General features: G+C 45.4%; 1 protein-coding gene across 2 annotated transcripts; it reads left to right on the top strand.

The window, feature by feature from the left end:
- The first annotated feature begins 329 nt into the window (after nt 1–329).
- On the top strand, nt 330–25,874 carry pelp1 (proline, glutamate and leucine rich protein 1). Of its 2 annotated transcripts, none has more exons than XM_083774325.1 (26): nt 330–549; nt 2,403–2,467; nt 2,983–3,088; nt 3,474–3,623; nt 4,619–4,690; nt 5,720–5,779; nt 6,488–6,638; nt 7,612–7,744; nt 8,936–9,023; nt 9,727–9,815; nt 10,331–10,444; nt 11,378–11,528; nt 13,054–13,198; nt 14,437–14,492; nt 15,074–15,204; nt 16,237–16,339; nt 16,668–16,978; nt 17,523–17,689; nt 18,077–18,412; nt 18,732–18,868; nt 19,766–19,897; nt 20,273–20,494; nt 21,546–21,854; nt 22,325–22,471; nt 23,971–24,159; nt 25,056–25,874. In XM_083774325.1, the coding sequence occupies exons 1-26, from the start codon at nt 361–363 to the stop codon at nt 25,146–25,148; spliced, it is 3,846 nt and encodes a 1,281-aa protein (XP_083630451.1). In that variant the 5' UTR covers nt 330–360; the 3' UTR covers nt 25,149–25,874. The 2 variants fall into 2 exon arrangements, with proteins under 2 accessions (XP_083630451.1, XP_083630450.1); XM_083774324.1 differs by having other exon boundaries at nt 23,968–24,159.
- The last annotated feature ends 1,277 nt before the right edge of the window (nt 25,875–27,151 follow it).

Raw genomic sequence — 27,151 nt, 5'->3', positions numbered from 1 at the left:
CCAGCAGTGCCTGTGATGACTCCCGTGACAATCATAAGAACTCTTCCACTCTGTCCACCACGTGTGCAGGACCGGTGCAGGGGACCCTTCGAGCTTCAGTGCCCAGTGGGCCTATCATAGGTCCCTCAGAGGTGCTAATCCAGCCCTGGCAATTTAGGATGGAAAATGTACACAAAGGGGGCATACTCCCGACCAGGGGGAGGCAGCAATGTGCCGAAAGCCATCTAGACTGCCGGAAATTACAAGAAGACGAAGAAGATGAAGAAGAAGAAGAAGAAGAAGAAGAGCTTATTTCTCTCGCGAGATTTGGCAACACAAACACACAGCAAACTGCGCATTTGCGCAACACACAGCATAAAGATGTCGGCAGCCGCATCGTGGCTCCACCAGCATTCTAACAGTAACAATAACTATAATAATACTACTGCTACTACTAATAACAAGATGCGGTTAACCGAAGCTCTTCTGACTCTGATGAAACAACCTCACACACATTTACCCGACCTGCTGGACAACTACAGACAGCATGGAGGGGTCGGCACACTGCAGGTACACAAACACTACACACACACACACACACACACACACACACACACACACACACACACACACACACACACAGCATGTTGAGACAGAGGCACGCGTGTGTGTGCGTTAGTTTAGCATTATCCCAATGCAGGGCTAACATAATGTTGTGTATGATATGCTATAAATACTAAAGCAGGGCTTGCATAATGAATAAAGGGTCCATTTGGTTCCATTTGTTACACTCTCAGTCTCAGAGTTACAGAGCCATGGTTCCATGTGTATACACTCAGTTATAGTTATAGACCTGTAATAAGGGTTAATTTGTCTATTTGTACACACACTCACTCTGTTACAGACCTGGTTCCATGTGTATACTCTCAGTTATAGTTAAGTTATAGCCCTCCAAGCAGAACCCAATGGTACGGAAGTTTCTGACATTTTTGATGAACCAGACCATGGGGTCCTGTTGCAGCAGTATCCTGCCACCTGGTACGCGGACATAATAAAACATAAACACTGTGTTTACGGCCTGTCTGTGCTCTTTTACGACTTTTCTTCGTGTGAGGGCTTCTGAATCTGTGAACTATAAGTACCTATACATGCCGCTGCGAATATCTCCTGTGGCGCGGAAGCCGTTAAGTATTTTTAATCTTTGTTTGACCGATTTGGTCGCTTTGATTCTTCTCTTCCTTCCTTGTTTATTGACACCTCATTGTACTGCCTATCTGGCTAGCTAGTGGCGCTATAGCTATGACAGAGCAGATCAGAGGCAGGGACGTAGCCGCACAAGGCAACCGCACACCAGGAGGCGGTACAATAAACGGTAAACAAACAAGAAGAAATAAAGCGACCAAATCGGTCAAACAAAGATTAACGGCTTCCGCGCCACAGGAGATATTCGCAGCGGTTTGTATAGGTACTTATAGTTCACGATTTCAGAAGCCCTCAAAGGAAAACAGGCCGTCAAACGGCGCAGATACGATGTTAGTGAGCATATTTATGTCCGCGTACCAAAATTCCCACACGAAAATATAGTTATGAACAGGGACCCTACAATAAAGCGACATCAAAATTTCAGAAAAGCTTTATGGAGGGTTCCGAGAGGGGCTAGTTAAGTTATAGACCTGTAATAAGGGTTAATTTGTCTATTTGTACACACACACTCACTCTGTTACAGACCTGGTTCCATGTGTATACTCTCAGTTATAGTTATAGACTTATAGACCTGTAATAAGGGTCCATTTGGTTCCATATACTTCTGTAGAATGATGGTTTCTTTCGCCAATTTTTTTAATTTTGGTCTAAATGTTAAGTAACTTGAATAGAAATACAAATAACCATTAAAAACAGACGTGATAAAGTGTATCGTGATATATTTTTCCATATCGCCCACCTCCTACGCGCGCGTCTCTTTGAACACCTGCACTAGTTCACAGATGACTGATATGCATCTAGGCCCATTCCTATGTTAATTCATGCTAGTGATTGTTGCATGTGGCTCCTGTGCGGTCGGAGGTTAGGGTTAGGGTTCTCCCTGGAAATAAAAACATGTGTTTTAAATGTGGCTCTCCGGTCATCAGAGCTGAGCTCCAGTGTTCTCTTCTCATCTCCTCAGAGCTCCAGTGCAGTAGGAGGTTTAATAGGTTTAAGGATCAGGGTCATCATGATGTTGGATGTTCTCCTCACATGATGTTCCTCTCATCTCCTCACAGCTCCAGTGTTTTAAATGTGGTTGTTGTTCCTCTCATCTCCTCAGAGCTCCAGTGGTTTAAATGTGGTTGTTCTCCTGTTCTCCAGGAGGTTAGGATCAGGGCTAGGCTTACCATGATGTTGGATCATGTTCTCCTGACATGATGTTCTTCTCTTCTCCTCAGAGCTCCAGTGCAGTGGGAGGTCTGGTGGGATTCAGCAACGCCAAGCTGTCCTCCAGCAAGACCAAGTGAGTGAACCACATGCTGTATGATGTTACTTATATTATCTCATAAACCACCAAAGTGGACGAAGCGGGATTCTAAAATAAAATATGCAAGACTAGTGTTCTCAATACAATAGGAGAAATTGCATCTGAGCCAGTCTTGCATCTTGTATTTTGGAGTGCCGCTTTTTCCACTTTGGTGGTTTATGTGTTAAGTTGTATTTAATATTTATAACGGCACCACTGCCTTAACCAATTTACAATTTAGGCATTTAGCAGACACTCTTAATCCAGAGCGATTTACAGTGAACAAGAACAACACAAAGCAATACATCAAATACATAGAAATAGTCTTCAAGAATCATAAGCAAGCTAAGAACCCAATATCTGTCTAACAGTAGATCATCTGTAATTTGGGGCTAAGAGTAGTCATATTATAAATAAAGAAATAAATTGGCTGCCGATCCTCATCTGAAAACATGTTGTTCCGCCTCAGATGCGTCCTCGTGTGTAAACGGGTTCATGTGTTGCTGTTGCAGGTTCGAGGGGGTGTGTCTTCTGGCCGTGCTCATCAGAGACAGCTCCAGTGAGGTGTTCCAACAGCACTGTCTGGCCTGGCTGAGGTCTCTGCAGCAGATCATACAGGTGTGTGTGTGTACAGGGGTTGAGAACCCCTGTAGTAGTGTAGCTTTGCATCTGTTGCATCTGCCCGTGTGAATGCAGCATAACGTTGTGGCAGGATACGAACGTCCGTACCCCCCCCCCCCCCCCCCCCCCCGCTGTGCGCACCAAACTACATGGGCAGGTGCTCCTTTGAGTACTAGCCCAAAATAATAGTGTGCACCCCTGTATATATGTCTCAGGCCCCTGTGTGTATATTTAATGTATTCCTACAGTCTCAGGCCCCTGTCCAGACCTTTATGTAATGTTTTCTTACAGTCTCAGGTGTGTGTGTCCTGTCCAGACCATGCAGCTAGCGGTCTCAGCTCTGCAGGCCTTGCTGCAGTTCTAATGTTCTATATTCCTACAGTCTCAGGCCCCTGTCCAGACCATGCAGCTAGCGGTCTCAGCTCTGCAGGACTTGCTGCAGTTCGCTGCCCAGATAGCAGAGCTCTCCAGAGAGGTCGGCCTCAACTCTATCCTGGGGATCCTGACGTCGCTGCTGGGCCTCAAGGCCGAGGTAACCTGTCTCACTGTTACACCTGTCTCACCTATCACACCTGTCTCACTCTCTGCTGGGCCTCAGAGGTAACATTAAAAGAAAAATCACACCCGTGTGAAGTGAGTGGTGCAACTCCGTGGGGGGCGGAAGTTCCAGACCCACAGGAACGCACCCCGGCCCGATTCCGGCGAGCCACCCCGCGTCCGAAACGGTTGAGAAATGACAGAGTTACCGTGTGGGGGTCCCTCAACTGTACCCTCTGCTGTACTGTACTGTACTGTACTGTACTGTACTGTCACTTCACTAAACACCACCCCAAGAGCAATTGTCCAATGCCAATCCAAATAGTTTAGCAAGGTCCATTGCTAAGGTGGGCAAGCTTCCGTCACCTCCTACAGTAGCTGTCAATATTATTATTTGCATGGCTGTGTTGTTGAACAAATACACAGCTTAACGTCAAGAAAGTTACACGACTGACCCACCCAGGTGATGTTAATAATACTAGTAATGACCGTAGTCTTACCGTGCATTACATGAAAACTCCTGTTGGACGGTCATTGAAAATTGATACTTTTTTGTATACCTCTAACATTTTCTCGTGTTTCTAGTTTATTGAAATAATGCCATGTACATTTTGTCCAGTGCATACTGCATAGCCTACTGCAGGCCTTGTTGATTATATTTAGAAGACATTTTGAAGCTCTTGCTACTGAAATGATTGATACATGTCCATTCAAACTCTAGACGGGCCGCCCCAAAGTTATTAGTGCAGCGGCGCCCGGCAGCCGGCGAAGTTCTCAACAGGCCCGAAAATTAAGATCTTACCCCCCATGCCAAAGCACCAGCGCTCGCACAGCAGTCTGCTGTCACCCAGGTGGATATGTTGACCTGAAAATGAAATCGTACCTTGCGGTTTCTCGACGACACTGCAAACGAGGGCAACCTCAATGTCTTCTGAGAATAACTAAAGGTTTGAGTGAATGAATGAACATGTGTTGTTGTTTATATTGCAGTGCGAGTTGGCAGCGATGGAGGGGATGACGGCGTGCATGACTTACTTCCCTAAAGCCTGCGGATCACTCAGGGTGAGTTCTGGAGACACACAGCGGTAGGGGGAGTGAGAGAGCGGGAGGAGATGAGAGAGGGTTAGCGAGGAGAGAAGAAGAAAGTTTGTTGTACTGAGGTTGCACTTTCCAGTCTTTGTACACGTTGAATAACCTCGCCTCACCAGGCTTTCCACCTCGGAGGAAAGCCTTGTCTCTGTTTCATTTCGGGTATATGATCCGCTCGGGAGCGGATGATATCGTTACGTCATGTTGTAGTATTGTTTTATAGTCGACAGGCAGGAACAATCAAATGGAACTTCCTTACCCCTCAAACCGGAAGAATAACAATAAAAGCTCTCGTAGCCTGCAGCTTTTATTGAGAAAAATCGGTTTGAGGGAAAAGGAAGTTCCATTTGATTGTTCCTGCCTGTCGACTACAAAACAATACTACAACATGACGTAACGATATCATCCGCTCCTGATAGGGGTGTCAAAAAAATCGATTAGAATCGCGATTCCCGTTATGAACGATTCAAAATCGATTCAGAATTTCCAAAAATCGAGTGTTTGTGATATGAAATGTGAGCTTACCCTAATCACAGTAAACATCATGTCTTCAGTCATTTTCAAGTTACTGTAGTATTAGTCACTTCAGTTGGCTGGAGAAGATGGAGTAGTGTGATGAAATCCTATGTATTGAATCGAGAATCATTTTGAATAGAGAATCGTTTTGAATCTGGAAAACAAATGCTTTTGAATTAAAAAAATAAAAACCTTTTTGGATTCGATTAGTCGAATCGTGACCCCAAGAATCGGAATCGAATCGTGGGACACCCAAAGATTCACAGCCCATGGATGCTAGGATGGTTTGCTTGTTGCGTCCTTTCTGCATAAAATACACAGGATATACTGTGTTGTGTGCCGTGTTTAAACATTTTCAGAATATTTTTTATTTAGTCTTTGTTCTTTGAATAAAACACCATTTAGTCTAAAGATCAAAAACCTTAGTCAACGTAGTCTTTCGTCTTAGTCAACAAAATGAACACTGGTTGTGTGTCTTGTTGTCAGGATAAACTGGGAGCGTTCTTCATCTCCAAGATGAACAGCAACGACCACACGATCCAGGAGGTTTGTAATCACTACAGCTGTTTAGTATATTGATCCTTAAAACTGTTTTGTTGCAAGTAGTTGCATTGGTGTGGTTTGGGCCTAAATTCGTCTCGCATAAGAATTGTGGTCCAAAAATGAACCAAACTGTCCGCGAATTTTCGTCATATTTGATACAGTCTGTTGCTGGCAAAAACATACTAATTCAGCAGCAGTAACATTAGCGTTTTCTCGCCGTCAGTTGATCCATGAGTCAAACCACAGGGATGATTTGTTTATTTTTGGAACACAGGTGAACTGTCTTCCTGTCAGGTGTGAAAAAAACTATTTCGTTAGCTTAAGTTGTGGCAAATCTGCAAAAAAAAAAGCTTACCACAAACATTTGTTCCAACCCAACTCCCTTGGGAAACTTTGTGACAGCTGCTGAAAGTTGGGGTACCATTATCAACCAATATAAGGCAAAAAAATTACTACTTAAATACTTTAAGTAGCATGTGACATGTCAAACTAGGGTTTTTTCAAGATTCTGAACCCCCCCCCCCCCACCGCTATTCATGTCAGTGGAAGTTGCTCAGTGGCGTTTTGAATCACCCGGAAGAACCGTCTCTGTCTTCGTGTCTGATGTTGAAAAACTGTCTTCCTGTCAGGTGTAGAAAAACTGTCTTCCTGTCTGATGTAGAAAAACTGTCTTCCTGTCAGGCGGGGTGTAATAAACCTATCTTCCTGTAGGTGGCATGCGAGTGCTACGGCCGCCTGCCCTCTCTGGGTGGGGCCGTGGACAGAGGCGGTGGCCGCGCCGAGGGCTGGACCAATCAGATCCACTGTCTGCTGGCGTCTGCCAATGGCATCCTGGCTCAGCTCTACCAGGGTTCAGAATCAGGTAGTGTAGCGGGGGTGGGGATAACAAGCTCACAACGACTCGCATTGTCATACATGGAAAACTGGCGGCCCGGGGGCTTAATGTGGCCCACAAGTTAATATCGGAATACTGATATGAATGATTTCTGCTGTTATAATTCCAAACATGACCACTTTAATTAGTTCATTCAATATTAGTAGCTTAGTGACTAGTATAACAATTTTATTGTCTTTTTTTAAAGTCTAATGTATAAGTTAGCATTTGAAAGGCATTTGAAATTAAATAATGTTTTTACTTTTCAGGATTCTAATTAAAAAATAGCTAATTATTATTCAGGATTTCAATTCAAATATTGATCTACAAGCTTGTAGATCTGTAAGATCTTGTACAATCCTGAAATAGCTTGACATTTTTGTATCTTTTAGCACAGGCTGCACAGCTATTGCATGCGTGGTCACTGGCACAAATGTTTTCTGATGAGTCGGATCTTTGGGGACGAATGCATTTTTTATTTGGGGGTCGCCGGGGCTTAATTGCGTAATCTGTGATTTAAATCAAAGATAAAAGGGTGGGAAGATTTCGGCTACTGTTGGGAGTCAATGAAGGGCGAACCATTACATTGACGGACCATCCACTTCCAGTGTGTTGTTGTGCAACACACACTGATAGACAGTAGGATAGCTCTGTTCTGACGCGTAAGAACAAACGGTTTAAGAACACTTTTGTACTGGTCTGCATATGGGCAATAGTGAGCAGTGCTCTCTAAATGAATACATATAACGCATTAAAAGATGGAGATCTCCGTCCATGGCAGTAATGTGGGGGTCCTTGGAGCTGAATGCAAATTCATGTGGGGGACATGGACAAGTTTTAGAAACACTAGCCTAACAATCGTTTTTCGTGCTGCATCTCCAGCTTGTAGATCGACTGTTTTCAAACTGACTGTGTGTCTGTGTCTGTGTGTGTGTGTGTCTGTGTGCATGTGCGCACACAGAAGGTACAGTCCAGTATGAAGGTCCAGGGTTAGAGGTTCCATTTCCACCTCTCGACGACTGTGATCCTCTGCTGTTTATCCACTTACAGCACCGCTACCGAGCCCTGTGTACTGCCCTAAAGCACACTCTGAGGTATACTAGCACACTACGTCTCCCCTTATCCCTAAACTTATTTGACATGTTGTACTAAACACTTGGAAGTCTGACATGAGGACATCGCCGTTATGATCAATCTGTAGATTCAGAGTAAATAAGGAAGATTGTTGGCCAGTAAACCAAGAAAGCTAGAGAAGGAAAATACGCCAACGTCATTTTCTCTACCATGCAATTCAAGCCGGCAGATTCGTCACAGTGGGTGGCAATATGCTGCTGAAACGGCGGGGAATACATTGGTGTCAATGGAGCCGAGTGGACAAGAACATAAATAAAAAAACCACCCACTCGGAAAACAATCTGTTACATTCCTGGACAGGTTATATGACAAAGGTCGCTATAGTTCATAAATAATATTTGTTTACAAGATGTCCAGCGGGCTTCCATCCACTGCCATGTATTCATCAAACTTCCGGTGCGATTTTTGCCACCTGGGGGGGGGGGGGGGGGGGGATGGTGTCATGGCACAGCCCCGGCGTCCAGTCACGTGACCATGACACTTCCTTCTCTAGCTTCTCTAACCAGGAAGTGAAAGGAAGTGAAAGGCTGCAAAACAGCTCCGGGACAGACGTGCAAGGCGTTGCCTAGCAACGGCCACTGTAAAAAAAGGGATTTTAGCAATCCTGTTTTATATCGATATAAAAGTATAGTAAGCCTGATTGGCCTACCGACACAGCCTGTCTTGCCTGTCCTCCGAGATGCAAGGCTACTCCGTGGTGGGAAATAATACAAGTACAAGAGAATGGCAACACGCGACAGTAATTTGTAACTTAAATTTTTGTAGAAGAGGCAATGTTACCATGTCTATGCTCGGACGTAGAAAGAATATACGCCCACCACAAGTATATATTTTCAATGGCAAGCACTCCTAGATTGAAAGCCCACTTGGCTGGAAACTGAGTCGGGAAGTAAAAATCTGCTACATGTCCCACGATTGTCATTTAATCCACCCAAAACATACTTTTTGTAAGCTAGGATGAAAACGATAAGAGAAAGACCATTAGAAAACGGATAAATCAGTTAAAATGTTTTTCAAAATAGTAAAAAAACCCAAAGGGAAATGGTTTAGGGCTAATGTCCCTGCATTTTGTGTCTGGTTTGTCACGGATGTCATTGTGTGTGTGTGTGTGTGTGTGTGTGTGTGTGTGTGTGTGTGTGTGTGTGTGTCAGTTTTGACCCCAAGGCAGCGCTACGTTTGCCCGTCAGACAAGTTCTCAACCTGGTGTGTCGAGCGTTGGCTGTCACTGCGAAGAGCATAGTGAGTACACACACACACACACACACACACACACACACACCCGTGCAGGCACGAGCTTGTCTGTAGCGCTGTCGTCTCACAGCTAGAAGGTCCCGGGTTTGATTCCCGCTGGGGTGCGTGTTCTCTCCTCCGTGTCATCAGTGACTGGGTGTGGTTGGTGAAAGGGCCTTTCTGTGTGGAGTTGGCATGTTCTCCCGAATCTCCCCGTGTCCTATAGGGTAGGTAACCTCACAAAAAACATGCTATAATCCTGGTCTCCATACTGCCTCCCCTGGCCAGCCGGGGGGCCTGATGAATGGGAAATTAAAGGAACTGGTTGGATTAAGGTGTTCCTTCCACACGCTACATCCAACCAGGGACATTCCCCCCTGTCAGGTGAAAAGAAGCAGCTTGGACTCATCATGCATTGAAGGAAACATGAGGTCAGTCCGTTGCTCTCCCCAGGTTGACAGAGGGAGTGTAGCGCCCAGGATTACATTAGACAATTGACACCGGATGAAAATAATAATAAATTGGTTACAAGAATTGCGGAATAAATAAAAAGGGGGCATTATGATGCCATCAAGGCCTGCCAAAACACATTTTCGACTAAATCAAATCAAATTGAGTTGACTAAAAAGTTAAAAACGTATGATCTGTCAACTAAAACTGAAACATTTCAGTTGACTAAAATGTGACTAAATCTAGATGTTTTGTGTGTCAGAATTCGACTGGAGACGGAGCGTTCAGGCTGTTGGTTCTGCCTGGAGTTCACAAGAACACTATGGAGGTGTTGAGTGCACTTATCACAGCGTGAGTACACGCACGCACACACACAATGTATTTCAGGGTACACCACAAGGTGCTGTTTTTCCAGTAGTTGCGTTTCCATCAAGGTGTTTTTTAGCACATTTTGGATTTTTGCGCTTACATTTCTGAAAATTCGAAAGTCACATTTGCGCTTGAAGGGGCTGGAATTTGAGGCTTTATCGGTTTTATTTGATAGGACGTGTGGATGTCTTAGGCATCAGAAGTGTTTAACAGTCTCTGGACAGCATAGAGGACTTGCAGCCCAATCGTCTGTGTATACTATTAAAGTAAAATAAATTGTCAAATAATATGCGTCCCAGTTGACAGGCAAAATAGTGCCACCTACTGCTTATTTCATGAACTTATCTCCCAAGAATCGCCGTTTATCGGTGAATGGAAACGGGGCAAAATGCACCTTTCTTTTTTTCGAATTTCTGTGAAAATTCACTTCCTATTTTCAAAACTAAACTCTGTGTGTGTGTGTGTGTGTGTGTGTGTGTGTGTGTAATGTATTTCAGGGTACACGGTGCCATGGTCCCGTACGCTACAGTCCTACAGAAGCTCTTCTCGCAAACTTTGTCAGCCTGGATGCCTCTACCTGAGACCACTGTGGGGCAGCAGAGAGCTTACTGGTAACGCACGCACACAAAAAGGACCAGAAAGACGTTCTACGTGGCGAATGAGTTAACCTATTAGGACCTGACAACAGGTTCTACAAAACGTCTTCTAAATGCTGACAGTTTTCTGAAAGAAATTGGGCCGTATTGGGCCGCCGACCCTGATCTGAAAATATGTTGTTCCAGGGACCCCCCCAGAAGCAAATATATGAGTTAAAAACGTGAAAGAATACATATTCAAAGATTTGCACACATTTTCACGATTTTTCTAAAGTTAAAAATAATGGTTAAAGTTACGGTTGATCCGATCACGTGCTCAGAAATCGGGCCGATCACGTCATTCTCAAAGGATCGGAATCAGATCGGGAGCAAAGAAATGTCAGGCGACACAGATTAAACTACAATATAATGTTTTCTTCTCATCAGCTTGGTCAGAGTCTGAGGCCCTCATTTATCAACGTGATTTCACACAAAAAGATGTGCGTACGTCGAGATCACCGCAACTTTCAGCATTCATCATTCCATCGTGACTTTTAACTTTGATGTACACCATGGCAAAACTCACATGTGGTCAAGAGCTGTCGTTGGCTTTGTCGTTTTTCTGTCGTAGACAAGCGAAGCAGCATTGTCTGACCAGCTGAAAGGCATCTAAACATATGTATTCACTCTTAAAATGTATAGAGAGGTCGCAGTCTAGAGCCCTGCGTGCTGGGTAGAGAGACACACTGTGCCACTGCCTGACGCTGATGAAGCAGATAAGCAAGCCCCTCTGCAGACCGACAATGTTACATGAAAACTTTCGCTGTTGTCATAATTATTCCTACTGTGTGTACAGAACCGAAATAGGGAACCGTTAGGAACCGGAATCGGTACCAGACTAACGATACCCATCCCTAGTAAGAGTGCAGGTCTGTAATAAAGTTTTTAATGTAATCCATTCCATTCCAGCTCGGTCAGGGTGCAGGTCTACCAGACCTTACTGCTCTGGGTTCGAGTGGGCGGGGCGTCGTCCGGCGTTCTCCAGGGAAGCCACACCCACTCGGAGCTGCTGCTGGGACACCTGCTGAGTGACATCACACCCTGTGCTGACGCCCTAAAGGTGAGAGGTCACATGACAAGGTCAAAAGGTCAAGGTCACATGAAAGGTAGACGCCTCCTTCGGCTCTGGGGCGTCTGTATCTCCATCTGGGGCGTCTGTATCTCCATCTGGGGCGTCTGTGTCTCCATAGACATGGAAAGGTAGACGCCTCCTTCGGCTCTGGGGCGTCTGTGTCTCCATAGACATGAATGGTAGACGCCTCCTTCGGCTCTGGGGCGTCTGTGTCTCCATAGACATGAATGGTAGACGCCTCCTTCGGCTCTGGGGCGTCTGTGTCTCCATAGACATGAATGGTAGACGCCTCCTTCGGCTCTGGGGCGTCTGTGTCTCTATAGACATGGAAACGTAGACGCCTCCTTCGGCTCTGGGGCGTCTGTGTCTCCATAGACATGGAAAGGTAGAGGCCTCCTTCGGCTCTGGGGCGTCTGTGTCTCCATAGACATGAAAGGTAGACGCCTCCTTCGGCTCTGGGGCGTCTGTATCACCATCTGGGGCGTCTGTGTCTCCATAGACATGAAAGGTAGAGGCCTCCTTCGGCTCTGGGGCGTCTGTGTCTCCATAGACATGAAAGGTAGACGCCTCCTTCGGCTCTGGGGCGTCTGTATCTCCATAGACATGGAAAGGTAGAGGCCTCCTTCGGCTCTGGGGCGTCTGTGTCTCCATAGACATGAAAGGTAGACGCCTCCTTCGGCTCTGGGGCGTCTGTATCACCATCTGGGGCGTCTGTGTCTCCATAGACATGAAAGGTAGAGGCCTCCTTCGGCTCTGGGGCGTCTGTGTCTCCATAGACATGAAAGGTAGACGCCTCCTTCGGCTCTGGGGCGTCTGTATCTCCATAGACATGGAAAGGTAGAGGCCTCCTTCGGCTCTGGGGCGTCTGTGTCTCCATAGACATGGAAAAGTAGATGCCTCCTTTGCAGCTGCGTAACTAGACGTCAGTAGGCACCCATGCAGGCTGGTCAGCAGGTGCCTGTACAGCGTCTTGGTTTATAAACAGTGGGGCACTGTACAGTAGTTGTGATTTGTGAACGTACCTTTCGTTTCGCGATTGTGAATAGAGCAGCAGCATCCGCAGCCCAGCGCAGTCGGGACTCAGGAGAGCCCACTGCACACGACGTTGACTCGCCACTTCTGATTTCCTTCACATTATTAGCCTACACTCCACCAGAGCTGTTGGGTCCCGGATAAGAAATGAGTCCCGGATAAGAAATGCTGTGATTGGCCAATAGTCATTGAGTGGCAGTGATAGCAGCGTGCCTTCTGCACTTCCGCTTGACTTCCGCCTTCGTTGGAGACACATTGCTCCAACGAACTGCAGTGGCCAATGAGGCATCTATTTTTGTTTAATATCTATGTTCACCCGCAAAAAAATTATAATCATAAAAGCACTGTCACACAAATGTTGATGAAGTATAGTAATACAAACGTCTGTGTGTGAGTGGGCGCACGTGCGTGTGAGTGCACTGCTCAGACCACCCCCCTCAGAGGTAATGTAATGTGTGTGTGTGTGTGTGTGTGCATGCAGCTCAGACCAGCCCCCTCAGAGGTCCCCCGCTCTCGGCCCGGCCCTCGCTCCAGGAAGCCCCTCCTCCTCATTGACGGTGGCTCCTCCCTCCAGAAGAAAGGAGACCCGCTAGCCAATCAGGACACCTGCCTCGCCGCCCTCAAAGGTTCGTTCGTTTCAGTAGTGGTGGAAAAAGTATTCGCATTCGTTACTTAAACATCTGACTGTCTGAAGTGAGTGGTACTGTACTGTACTGTACTGTACTGTACTGTACTGTACTGTACTGTACTGTACTGTACTGTACTGTACTGTACTGTACTGTACTGTACTGTACTGTACTGTACTGTACTGTACTGTACAAGCCCTCCCTGGCCTGTGTGTGTGTCTGTGTTGGGCTGTGCAACAGTGACACTTGGTGGTAAACAAAGGCTATAACGCTATTTTCGTGCTTGGACCCAGGGACACGGGGACACACACACATAGCTGTCTATAGGAGTGGTTGCACCACTCAAAAAATGGAGTGCCGTAATTTCTTTCCACCCTAAAACATGATCATCAGGTATTATTATGAGGAAGATTTTTTTCAAAAAAGTGTACAGTATTTGTTAAAATGACGTTTTGATGTGGTATGCCTGGTTTGTCTTGTGGGTGGTGATCCACCTGCACTGAAGCCATAGCTGTTGTTGTATGATAAAGGGGGAGGGGATGATATTGTGATGTCACTATATCACAGTTTTTTGTTTCATTGGCACGTTTGACTGTCAAGGTTTCAGCCTCCAGGAAAATCCCTAAATACAAAGGGAAGACACATTGCACATAACCACACCAAGGGGTCTAATGAAGTACTGTCACCTCATAAACGCATGAAAAACTGGAAAGAAATTATGGCACTCCATCTTTAAGTAAAAGTATCAATACTACAATGTATAATACAATGTAGAACTACTGTAGTGGACCAACACCAGCAGATGACATGCAGCCAGATAGAAAGCTGGCCCGCCCCAAAATATATATATATATTTTTAATAATAAAATAATACATGAATAATGGTGTGGCGTCACATGCGTGCATGCAGGCCCACCCACTCCTGGCCAGGCCCATCCAGAACTTCAGTACTGGCTTTGCCACTGATGACATCGCACCCCAGCACAAAATTGCGTTTTGGTGAAAACCATGGAGAGCGCTGTAGATTTACAGTAAAGAGACACTTTAGTCGGGCCGTAAACAAGGAAGTGAACGGCAGTGGGAAAAATAATAATAAACTACAGCGATCTCGTTTGATATCAATAAAAAGGACCTTGGACGTGAGGTCCAAGGCCCCCACGGTTTGATTAGAAAAGACATGTATACACGTCATCAGCATAATTGGTGTTAAAACATTGTCTCTAACTGCTTCTCCTCAGCTCTGAGACACATCGTACTAACCAGTGGGACGGTGCTGAAAGATGACATACACAAGGTACTGTGTGCTTTATTATTGTTGTTGAGTAAGTAGTCTTTGCAACGTTCTGTACATGTACCAGAAATAAATGCAGTGAAGAATCTACTACTGACGGAGGAATAGTGAAATCAATGAACACACAGAGAGGCACTCGGTACGGTACATCATAACTGAGGTGTGTTCATTCACATGTTCCTTTATCTACACACAAGTAATGAGCACTTCCGGCTACGTCCGCTCAAGGAAATAAAAGTTTACAATTGAGATCATGAATCCCAACAATTATTTAAACATGGTATACACAAGGTACTGTGAGTGTTATTTGTTAATGTTCTAAATAAATTATGTAAGGGATAATGTATGGCTGAGTGGTCATTGTTTTATAGATAAATCACAGACGGACTGATTAACCACCGTCGCGTAGCGGAGGTGGTTAATCAGCCTGAATTTAGCGACAAGTATCACCAGCTGACGATTTGCTCCCTTTCTGTTCTGCCCTGTCTCTCGCTGTGATACCAGGGCAGATACATTTTCAAATAATCTTTCTCTCTGTGAGCGACCTGTCTGTCTGCTCACTGACCTGCCTGTCTGTCTCTCAGCGCCTCATAGATGCGGTGGTCCCGCTGTGCGTGCGTCTCCAGCAGCAGTTGACCAATCACAGCATGCTGTTGGACACTCCGGGCGTCGGTGGACAGTATGGCTCCGCTCTGCCTCGACGAGAACTATACAGGTTATTATTATTATTATTGTGAGCTCGCTCCAGCGAGCACACACTTGTTATCGACAGTTTATATTCTTCTAAATTCCGCCACTAGTACTTCCTAATAGTACTCCGTAGACATTTTTAAAGCACAGCTCAAGACTCACCCTTTTCACTATTGCTTTTAATTGAGTGTTCTTATTCATGTACTCACCGGTTTTATGCTATTGTCTTATTGTCATATTGCACTGCTTGATTTGCTGCCGGTTTGATGCCCTTTGCTATTGTTAATTGCCTCAACGTTATTCTGTTAGTTTTACTGATATGTATATTTGTTTGTTCTCTGCCTTGTAAAGCACTTTTACTTTTACAAAGTTTATTACTTTTACAAAGTTTATTATTATTACTTTCACATACTTTATGTATGAAATTTTGCTCAAACTTCAACATTTTCAGCTTTATGCAGTTATTATTGCTTGTACTTTCCTTTTTTTCTTTTACTTTAATACATAGATTTTCTACTGTACATCATATACAGTTTTCAGCGAGCCCATGCAGTTTCTGAACTGCTTTTCTAGTTGTTTTTTTTCTAGAGTAACCCAATGTTTGGCACACGACTTCATCTGGCTTTTTGCTAAGATATATGTTGTATAGTTTAATCGATATTAATTTATTTGTGCATTAAATATTCCCCCATTGACATGAATGGGCACAATGCAAAAACTCACATTCAAGTATTGTTTTCTCTGAGACCGTAAGGACTTTAATTACAAAACTTGGAGGGGAGGTTCATAATAATTTAAAAAAATCAGTCTGCCTCATGGTGGCGCTATAACAGCCAACTTTACTTTTTGGCCTATAACTCTTGAACCGTAGGTCGTAAAATCTAAATTGTATTTATAAAACTAAAGTGAAACTGTATGTCCAGGTTATAGTTAAACATCTGTGTGTGTATTCATAAAACTGTGTGTCCAGGTTGCTTTTGTCAGTATTCATAAAACTGTATCGCCATGGAGTACCAGGTTGCTTCTGTCTGTATTCATAAAACTGTGTGTCCACCAGGTTGCTTCTGTCCCTGGTTCTGGTTCCGTCTCCTCGCTGGCCACCTCCTCTGACCTGTGCGGTCTCTGTCCTGAGCCAGGGACGTCGAGACCGCACCATCAAGGTACTGAAAATGCCCTAAAATGCCCTTAGCAGATCTACAAGCTCACGTGTCGCGCTGCGACGCGTTGTGAGAGTAGATCGGCTAGTTTCAGCATTGTAAAATCAGTCATTATGACGGCATCAAGGCCCACCAAAATACATTTTAGTTGACTAAAACAACTGTAGATTTAGTTGACTAGTCGACTAAAACTAGACTAACACTGAAACATTCCCGGAGACTGTGACTCAAACTAAATTAAAACAATTCAAGAGACTAGGACTAAAACTAAAATCTAAATTTGCTGTCAAAATCAACCCTGACGTGCAATGTGTGTTTTCCACCCCTATAGGTGTCGTCGTTCTGCACCGAGGCTCTGGTGGTCTGCAACGCCTTGCTTCACCCCCGCACCCCCTCGCTCTCCCTCCCCCTGCCCCCCCTGGCCCTGAAGCCCACCCCCTCCTCCTCCCTGCTGGGGGGTCCAGGGACCCCCTCCTTCCCTCCCCGGGGGGGCCACGCAGCCCTGGGCCTGCTGGGCTCCCACCTGGAGAACCACCTGTCTCTGGTGGCAGGTCCGTCCCCCCAAGACCTGCTGCTCTCCTCCCACCACCACCACCCGGACCCCCCCGCCTCCTCCTCCACGGGGCCCCCCAAGGGCCAGAGGTAATGGTTCCTAAACTTTTTAGCCCCGAGACCCAAAAGAGAGATTATACATACGTTTGCCCCGGGACCCAAACTAGTGAAAATAGCCGATCTACAAGCCCCCCAGGGGCCCCGCGAGGGCCAGAGGTACTTTTATATGACCACTAGACTAGAGGGCCCCCCGCGAGGGCCAGAGATAATGTTATATGACCCCGGCCTAGAGGGCCCCCGGGGGTCAGAGGTACATTTGTGTACATCAGGGGTTCTCAAACCTTTTGGGACCGACAGAGGCCGTAATTGGAATATTAACGCTTCTAAAGAGAGATCAGACTTGACAGCGCAAGGTAGAAATGGAACATTTCACCTCTCGGTTTTGGGGGGAAATGGAAGGTGGGGCTTTTCAGAGTAAAATCTGCCTCATCTGCTTGGCACTCTAGTGCCTTTATTCTGAAAAAAAAAGTGTTAAACACATTATTATAATGAATTTCCATGGTATCTCACAGACCGGTGTATAATATTTTAGGTAAGTGTGGCAATATTTAAACACAACATAATATTTTCACAGACCAGTGTTTGTCCATTACGACAAGGAGGAGCCAGAGGACGTCGAGATCTCATTGGACAGCGACAGCAACGACAGCGTGGTCATCGTTCCTCCTGGCATGCTGACCATGGACGTCCATTCAGAAGAGCCCGCTGTCCCTGCAGCCAATAACATGACTTCTGCTGCAGGTTAGACTCCTCCCCCCTCTGTCCCTGCAGCCAATAACATGACTTCTGCTGCAGGTTAGACTCCTCCTCCCCTCTGTCCCTGCAGCCAATAGCATGAGCTCTACTACAGGTTAGACGGTGTTAAATTATTGTTACATATCTGCATTACTTAATTTAATAGAAGTCACATACACAATTAGAGAATTGAGAATAATTATTTTTGATCTCCCCTAATGGTACCAACATCAATACAGCATGGAATTGTGGACAAAATCTCATCCAACGACAACAAAAGTTTTGGGCCTGATAGGCTCAAATGCTGAATAAATAATGTGCCTTGATATATGATATGAAAAGGGTTTGAAAACCACTGCACTAAAACAAGCTGCACATGCTCCTCCTCCACAGCACCAGGGGGCGCCAACACCACCGAGTCGTCCTCCGTGACCCCCGTGGCCACGCCCACCACCATGGAGGGGGTGGAGCTTCCGTCTGGCGCCGCCCTGCTGGCGGCCGCCTCTGCCACCATCACCACCTCCTCCCTGGTGTCGCTCATCCCTCCGCTCATAGCGCCGCCCGGTGGCCTGGGGGGGGTGGAGTCTGCGGCCGGGCCGGCCCAGCTCCAGCAGATGCTGATGCAGTCGTCTGCGTCGCCCGGTGGCGGCGGCGGGGGGCCCACCGCCATGGCGGGGCCCCTGGGCCCGCTCCAGATGCACCCGCCACAGCAGCTGAGCCAGACGCCAGGTTAGCCCTGTACACCAACCCCCCCCCCCCCCCTGTGTTGAGTCCTGCATGAATAAATATGAAGCTTGATTTTATTCACCTGTTTTATTTTCATTGCTGCACGTTCATCCAAACATAGCCTGAGCTAACGTGTTAGGTTTCTGGTCTAGAGGGGGCGGGTCGTGTGTGAGATTTGCACACGCCTCCTGACATTATAGGTTGGAAATAAGCCACAAGCTTTCTGACTTTGCAAACAAAATCCGTTACATGCACGAGCGCTCGTGCATGTAACGGATCTACTGTCTATTGTTCAAAACACAATGAATCAATTAATTCCCAGGCGGACGCCAGCTGCACCCCCACCAGCCGCCGCCCCCTCACGCCCCGCCCCTTCCGGCCAATGAGGACTCGGGAGTCATAAATATCAACAGTTCTGACGAGGAAGAGGAGGAGGAGGAGGAGGACATGGAGGAGGAGGTACACACTTTTTTTTAATTATGACCCAATTACTGAATGTCAGTCTCCAGGTTTTCTTCACAATACGTATGGCACTGATTGCGAACGCAGTGAGCCACTTACTATGACAGCAAGGGCTGAATGTCTGTGTGTGTGTGTGTCTGTGTGTGTGTCTGTCCCGCTGTTACACCACCCGCCCGCCACCAGAGGGCGCAGCTGTAGCACACACACACACACACACACACACACACACACACACACACACACAGGGCGCAGCTGTAGCACACACACACACACACACACACACACAACCACACACACACGAGCTGCGTTCGCTTCCCGCGTTTGCGCGTCTTACTTGTTTACTACTATGACACTAAGTATGGCACGTTAGGAGTCGACTGGTACTGGTGGTTCTCAACTGTTTTATTTGCGGCTGCCACTCTCTCAACCTCAGATCAAATGCTTGGCTGCACTATGTCGTGCCCCTAACAAAATCGGAGTCTGGGGGGAAAAAAGCGTTGCGTTTTTTGGACCCTGGCTTCTTAGTTAGTGGGTACTGCGTTTATCAATGTTACATGTATGTCCTTGTATTTATTGTTACTTATTTTGCCTCTTCTCTTGACCAGTTCACACTTGTAAAAGAGACTTTAGTCTCAATGTGGTTTTTACTGGTTAAATAAAGGTTATATAAAAAATAAAGTCCTCCAGGGCTATCGCTTGACCACCAGCTGGATGCACAGAGCTTTTATTCGGAAGCACTTTCACCATTAATAAATGTAACGTTAACGATCACACCAATTGATAAAACCATTGCCGCTACTGAGCAGTTACAATATTAATGCTTCTGAAGAGAAATATAGTTAACGTTACATTAATTAATATGGTCAGATCGTTAACGGTACATTTCACCCGTAGGATGAGCTGGGCGAGGAGGAGGAAGATGAGGATGAGGAAGGTCTGGAGGATGAAGAGGAGGAAGAGGAAGGAAGTGACTTCCCAGATGAGGAGGAAGAGTATTACGACGGAGAGGAGTACGACTATGAGGATGTAAGTATATATAGTTATATACTATACTATGTCAGTGTTGTTTTTGGCAGCAAAATTTGATTTTAGTTTTAGTCTTTTCGAATAGTTTTCATTTAGTTTGAGTCACATTTTAGTCCCCATTTTAGAGTGTAAAATCAGTCATTACGACGGCATCAAGACCCACCAAAATACTTTTCTGTCGACTAAATCACCTGCAGATTTGTGTATATATATATATATATATGTATATATATATATATATATATATAAATAAATCTTATATATTATTTGTCGACTAAAACTAGACTAAAACATTTCAGGTGACTAAAATGTAACTAAAACTAAATAAACTATTCAAAAGACAAATGACTAAAACTAAATTCAACACTGGTGCAGGAGGAAGAGGAGGAGGGGGAGATCCCGTCGTCGTTGGAGACCAGGAGGAGACGCATGGGGCCGCGGCTGGAGGAGGGGGAGGTGCTGGGCATCGAGGGAGGCGCGGCAGCCTTCGGGTCGGACGGCGGGGAGGCGGGGCATGCCGGCGGCATCGAGGAGATCCCGCCCCCTCCCCCCAGAGCCACGTTCGGAGACGACGACGACGGACTCAGAGTGACGGAGGTTCGTTTGTTTGCTAACCCATTTAGAGAATGATTCTACAAATGGCTTCTAAATTCTGACAGCTGAAAAACCCCATGTTTCTATGTCAGTGGTTCTCAAACGTTTTCATGTCAAGGACCCCCAAAATTATATGAAATTGGCCGCCGACCCCCATCTGTTGTCCCCCCCCAGAAGCAAAGATTTGACTTTAAACCTTTGCTCTGAAAGAATATATATTCAAAGATTTGCACAACATTTTCAAGACTTAAAAAATAGCAGACCTACAAGCTCACTCGGTGCCGCGCTATGAGCTTGTAGATCTGCTATTTTTCAATAGCTAAAGTAACATAATAACATAATGCTTAAAACACCAAAAGGGGTTCCTGCCCAGAGTGGGTTAAAAAAAAGTTGCAGTCAATAAAAATGAGAAGGAGAATGCCTAAAAAACCTCCAGGGGCTTGACAAATGGCATGCGCCAGGAATATCTGTACATTCATAGGATAAAAACTAACGTACATCAATGTTGAATATGCAAATCTATTATATCCATCTATCTGTTTGCTATTACATGCCTTGATGTCATACTCGACCTTAGGTAAATGGTGCCTTTATCCAAGGCGCTATATATAGATAGTGCATTACATTCACCCATTCACGCACACATTCATACACCGATGGCGGCTAAATCCTGACAGTTTTCTGAAAAACCTCATGTTTCTATGTCGGTGGTTCTCAAACATTTTCATGTCAAGGACCCCTAAACTGTAATTGGCGGCCGACCCCCATCTGAAAATATGTAGTTGCAGGGACCCCCCCCCCCCCCCCCAGAAGCAAAGATTTGAGTTAAATATGTTCGCTCTGAAAGAATATATTCTAAGATTTGAGCCCAACATTTTCACGGTGGAGATCCTCATTTAACCCTATAATAACTATTTAAGGTGGAGAGCATTGTTTTAATAACTGTGTGTGATCTTTAACCCATTCTGGAGGGGAACCTCTTTTGGTACCCAAAAAATCACAGAGTGCCAGAGCGTGTTTAACCTGAATATAATAACTGAGTGTGATCTTTAAGGTTGAGAGCATCGGTGTGCTGGAGGAGTGTCGCCGAGGAGGCAGAGAGGAGGAGGAGGAGGAAGAGGAAGAGGAGGAGGACCCCAGCATGCCTCAGATCCTGTGTGTGACCGGAGCGGCTCTGCAGGAGATCCAGGACGCTCCTGGGGAGGAGCAGGCAGCCGTGGAGCCTCCTGCGGAGGAGCAGGAAGGTCTGCAGGAGCCAGGCGCCCCCCTGTCGTCCTCCTCCTGGGAGCAGGGAGGAGGGGCAGGAGGACACAAGGAGACGCCGGGCGCCTCCAAGGAGGAGCCGGCCGCTCACATCCAACAGGTACAACTTAAATTTTGACCTGACTTCGAAATTAAAAAAAAATTAAAATCTGAAAGACCTATGTTTGGGTGCATAGGTGGGTGGCCTGGTTAATAAACCAGACCGAATCAGCCGTTGGCAAAAAAGAAATTGCCTGCCGGCAGATTACGGTCTGGAGAGGCTCAATTGTACGCCCATTTCCTACACCAGAGAAATGGGGCGGCCAATCGGGACACGGTATGCAATATGGGCGGGCTTTGGTACAGTGACTTTCAATGCTTGAGACCTTTGACTGACAGTAGCTCTGACCAATTGCGTCAAAGAGAAAATGTTTCAACCCGCCCCCCCCTGGAAATGAAATCCAAGCTGAGCCTCCCCAGACTAATATCCCGCGGTCCGTGCGATATTAGTCTGGTTTATTAACCAGGCTATTAATGCCCTGCTGTGTGCAACACAATGAATGAACAATCTTTATCTGTACCCCAAAACAGGATCAAGGAGCTGCGGTGGCTGAACTGGAAGAAGTTAGTCCTGCCCCCGAGGAAGGAGGTGCTACACAGGAGGAGGACACGCCCCCGGCCGAGCCCCCCGCTCCCCCCTCCCCCTCCACCCCAACCAGCCAAGAACACCAACACAAGGTTAGTACAAGGGTTAGGTTAAATTTTTTGTTGGTACGGCATACTTTTTTTTTAGTGGTGCAACCACTCCTACAACCAGCAATGTCCGTGTACACTTATGTATGTATGTATGTATGTATGTATCAGTGGTCATGAGCACGAGTATGTCACTTATTAATACCAGTAGGGGGCGCCAAAAGCAGAGAGAGGGGTAGTGCTGTGCCTTCTGCCTGCTAATGAGAGAGAGAGAGGGAGAGAGGGAGAGAGAGAGAGGGGAGTTGCACCACTTGGTTCACACAGGTGTGATTTTTTTCCTTCTCTTCAGATTTCTGGGTTTTATAAATACAATTTATCATTTCAAATTACAATTGAAATACATCAGAATGAAACTGTATACACTATATGCTATGTCTATTGTCTGCTATCTAAATTACATAAGTTTAGCCATTGCATGGTGCAACCTATACATTGTTCTACCTTTCAATACGGATGCTACTTCTGTGTCTGCTGTACAATTAGTATTTATTGTTGTCTCCACCAGGCCGAAGGCATGGGGGGAGAGTATGTTTTGCACTCCGTCCGTCCGTCCGTCCGTGTGTCCGTCCGTGTGTCCGTCCGTGTGTGTGTCCGTGAGCAGCTAATCTCGGCCACCGTTAACCCGGTCGATGCCAAATTTTGCACACACACTCCCTGGATGCCAACGATGAACCTCTGCCCCAAACTTTCCAGAACGGCCTGTTATAGCGCCACCAGGAGGCCGCTTTGTGCAAAACAAGTTTTTGCACAGTACACCTACAGATTTTGTCCAAACATCGCGCAAATTGGTACACAGTCTCTCTAGAGCCATTCAACGAAACCGGTCTTTCAGATTTCTCAGACTCCATCCTGATTGGTTAAGATTGGCTTCCATAGTTCACAGGAGTGCTCAGTTTCAAACAAAATGCTGCAAATCATGAACACATCGCGTGATTTCCGTGAAATTGTGCACGCACATTCCCACTAGGCCGAGGACGAAATGCCACATGAACAATTTCAACTCAGCCTCAAGGTGGCGCTATAACTGGCCGAAAAGTGTTTTTACCTCTAACTGCACGGATCTGTGGATAATTTACTTTTGTTGCCCTTTTATCCAACCACCAGATGAAGGCAAGCTGCAATGTCCTACATTCCTATCCTGGTGGAGACCTGTGCCCAGAAGGGCACTTTTTCTAGTTTTGTTTATTTTAATAAGAATTTGAAGGTTTTCAGAAACTGTTTAGAATGCGTTTCTTTTTTAATCGGCATCAGGTCTAGCATGTCGTGGATTGTTTGTTTTTAACTTGTTCCATGCATTAATAATATGCAATGTCCCGTCGAAATAAACAAGTAAACTAAAGTGGAGAACAGCAGAGTTGTCAAATAAATTGCCCGACATTCATATTAACCTTAAAATATGGAACAAAGTCCGTCCTGTATCAGTTCATTGTGGGACACATCTTTAAGTTTAAAAAATAATAATAACGTAAAGTTACCGTTAGCAGGAGGTGAAAGAGTCGTCAGAGTCGTCAGGAGGGAAACAGCAGGAGGCGCAGAAAGCCTCCGAGGAGGAGAAGGAAACAGCAGAGGTGGAGGAGGAGGCAGGAGGAGGTGAAGACAACAAAGGAACGAAGAGGAAGAGAGATGAGACCACGGAGAAGGAGGAGGGAGGTCAAGGCACCGAGAAGAAGAGGGTACGTACCCCGAAATATATCATAGAACACTATAAACCTGTGTGATTTTCACCCCGACAATTATGTATTTTGGGCATTTTCATAATGTTGTTGATGTCTGAGGTGGGAGGGTCTTTCAGTACATTCATGATGCTCAGTGACATCATAGAAGGTAGGCTTGTTTCCCTGCCCACATCCCTGTTTCTTTACTCTACAGGCAGGTGTTTGGGTGAATTTCACCCATGTTTAGTGATAGTGATAGAGAAAAATCCCATACACCTGCAATGGGCTTTGAATTTGGGAATTTTCACATGTCCCAGGAATGGGTGGACTAAAGGAGAAGTTCAGCTCTTATGTTATTTCACTATTGCATTATTGTTTTTCAAGCACTGTGTAACTTTGTTTTATAAAAGTGCTATATAAATAAAGTTTTCTTATTATTTGACAAAAAGGATGTTTAGAGTTCTAAGGTTAAACCCTAACCCCAAAATATATCTAACCATATTAAATCCTAACACACCTGACATCATTGGTTAATACAAGTAAGACGCGCAAACGCGTGAAGCGAACGCAGCTCGTGTGTGTGTGGTTGTGTGTGTGTGTGTGTGTGTGTGTGTGTGTGTGTGCTACAGCTGCGCCCTGTGTGTGTGTGTGTGTGTGTGTGTGTGTGCTACAGCTGCGCCCTCTGGTGGCGGGCCGGTGGTGTAACAGCGTGACACACACACACACACACACACACACACACACACACAGACATTCAGCCCTTGCTGTCATAGTAAGTGGCTCACTGCGTTCGCAATGAACCGCCTTTGATGACATTTGTTCATTTTCTCCCCCTCCGTGTGTGTGTGTGTGTGTGTGTGTCCGTCCGTCCGTCCGTCCGTGTCCGTTTGTCTGTGTGTGTGTCACTCGGTCAGCTGGATGACGTTGCCATGGCGACCATGTTGGCAGACTTCATCGCCTGTCCGCCCGACGACGAAGACGGAAGCGGAGCTTCTGGATCCAAATGAAGCCCATCCGCCTAGAGCCCATCCCCCTTTAAACCAGTGGCTCTCAAACCTTTTTGTGGCGAGGACCCACATCTGAGCATGTTTAGTACCAAGGACCCCCCAGAAGAGAAGATATGTGTTAAAAAAAATCACACCCGTGTGATTCTCTCTCTCTCTTCTCTCTTTCTCTCTCTCTCTCTCATTAGCAGGCAACAGTGCAGCACTATCACTCTCTCTGTGTTTCTGGCACAACAGCGCCCCTACTGGTACTCATAGTCATATACTGGTGCTCATTAACGTCACACGGACACATAGGTGAACACGGACATTGCTGTTCCTTGGAGTGGTTGCACCACTCAAAAATAACATCTTCCAATAAATACAAAAATAAATAAATGATCAGCTGTATAATCTGGCAGTGCAGCTCAAACTGATGTGAATTGATTTATAGAGATCTATGTTTAAAACACCTGGAACGACATATTTTGAGATGGGGGTCGGTGGCCGAATACATAATACTTTTTGGGACCCAAAACACATTTACCGGTAGTAGAATCTGGTCTCTGGTCTCAATGTGACGCTACATGACGTGTACTGTTTGGCTGTAGATCATTCACGTTTAGTGGAAGGACTGTTTCTATTGGATATTTCTTAGTTTTTGTTTTGTTTTTCTATTAATTTGCTCTCATGATATCCATGTTTTTGTGCCACATGTTTTTGTTACAAAATAAATACACATGACTTATTGACGTTGTGATCTAACCTGCATTGTGAGATCATTTGGGCTGTGTGTTTTCGATAAACATCTACCTAGAAAGAAACTAGGTAGATGTACTTAAATGGATATTTCACTTTCAAAAGAACTTTTGGTCGTATCGTCTACTCAGGCTCATGTGAACACCACAGACGGAGAGGGAGAAGAATATTTCTGTGAAGGATCTCTCATATCGACCTTGTTGCAGCCATGTTGATTTTGACAGCACATTTTTATTTTAGTTTAGTCATAGTCTTTTGAATAAAATTAATTTAGTTTTAATCACATTTTAGTCATCTGAAATGTGTTGGTGTTAGTCTACTTTTTGTCGACTAAATATAAGATTTTAGCAGACTAAATCGACAGTTAATTTAGTCAACTAAAATGTATTTTGGTGGGCCTTGATGTCGTAATGGCTGATTTTACACTTGCTGAAAATAGCTGATCTATTGTGAGCTTGTAGATCAGCAATTTTTAGCATGCAACCAAATGTAAAATCACTTGTCTTACTTATACTGGATCTTTTGTCCACTAGTACCTTCCTAACATTTAGTCTAGTTATTTGTTGATGAAATTGTCAATATATTTAGTCTTAGTTTTAGACAACATAGCTTAGTTTTTATTTATTTTCCATGTAGGCCTAGTCTTTGTCTGTGAAAAAAAGTAGTCGACAACTACATTTTTCGTAGTAGTCGACGAAATCAACACTCCAGCAGACATATTCTTCTGAGGAGGACTCCTTCAGAAGAATATGTCTGCTGGATCTCTCATATCAACAAAGTGGTGCAGTGAGGCCTCATTCAATGTCATCTCGTTATGTTACACCTCATTAGCAAATCATGAAATCAAACATTTGGGTATGTAGATGATTTGCTGAAACTCCTGAAAGTTTCATGATTTAACCATGAAATGCGATTGGTTTGGTTATCTGCCCCACTTTAGCGCTTTTCATGGTTTCGTCCTCAAAGTAGCAGTTTTTGTATTGACTTCGTTTGAAATGTACCCATTCTACATCTACAAGTGTTAAATAAAATGTTCAATTAAACCAGTGTGATCTACCCTGGAATCTGGATCTACCTCATACTCTATGATCTAATTCTACCTGGACTAGAGCCCTCCCACTGTATCCGGTCATTTACATGAGGCACCGTTTCCGTAACCGGTCCAGACCCCAGACCGGATGTCAGCAATGTGCGACTTGCTGCCAGCCTATTGGCTCGTAGGCCGCTATAGTTACCGGGGAGCCAATCACAAGCGCAAGCAGAGCGTC

This window comes from Protomyctophum parallelum (genome assembly GCF_964188405.1).
Source record: "Protomyctophum parallelum genome assembly, chromosome: 10".
Lineage (NCBI taxonomy): Eukaryota > Metazoa > Chordata > Actinopteri > Myctophiformes > Myctophidae > Protomyctophum > Protomyctophum parallelum.
This window is presented reverse-complemented; position numbering and strand designations above follow the sequence as displayed.

What these genes read in the sequence shown, in the direction of transcription:
- pelp1 (XM_083774324.1), top strand. Translation starts at nt 361, where the DNA reads ATGTCGGCAGCCGCATCGTGGCTCCACCAGCATTCTAACAGTAACAAT. An exon ending in TGCTGGGCCTCAAGGCCGAG is followed by an intron (nt 3,624 to 4,618) that starts GTAACCTGTCTC and finishes TTTATATTGCAG; the next exon opens with TGCGAGTTGGCAGCGATGGA. An exon ending in GGGCAGCAGAGAGCTTACTG is followed by an intron (nt 10,445 to 11,377) that starts GTAACGCACGCA and finishes ATTCCATTCCAG; the next exon opens with CTCGGTCAGGGTGCAGGTCT.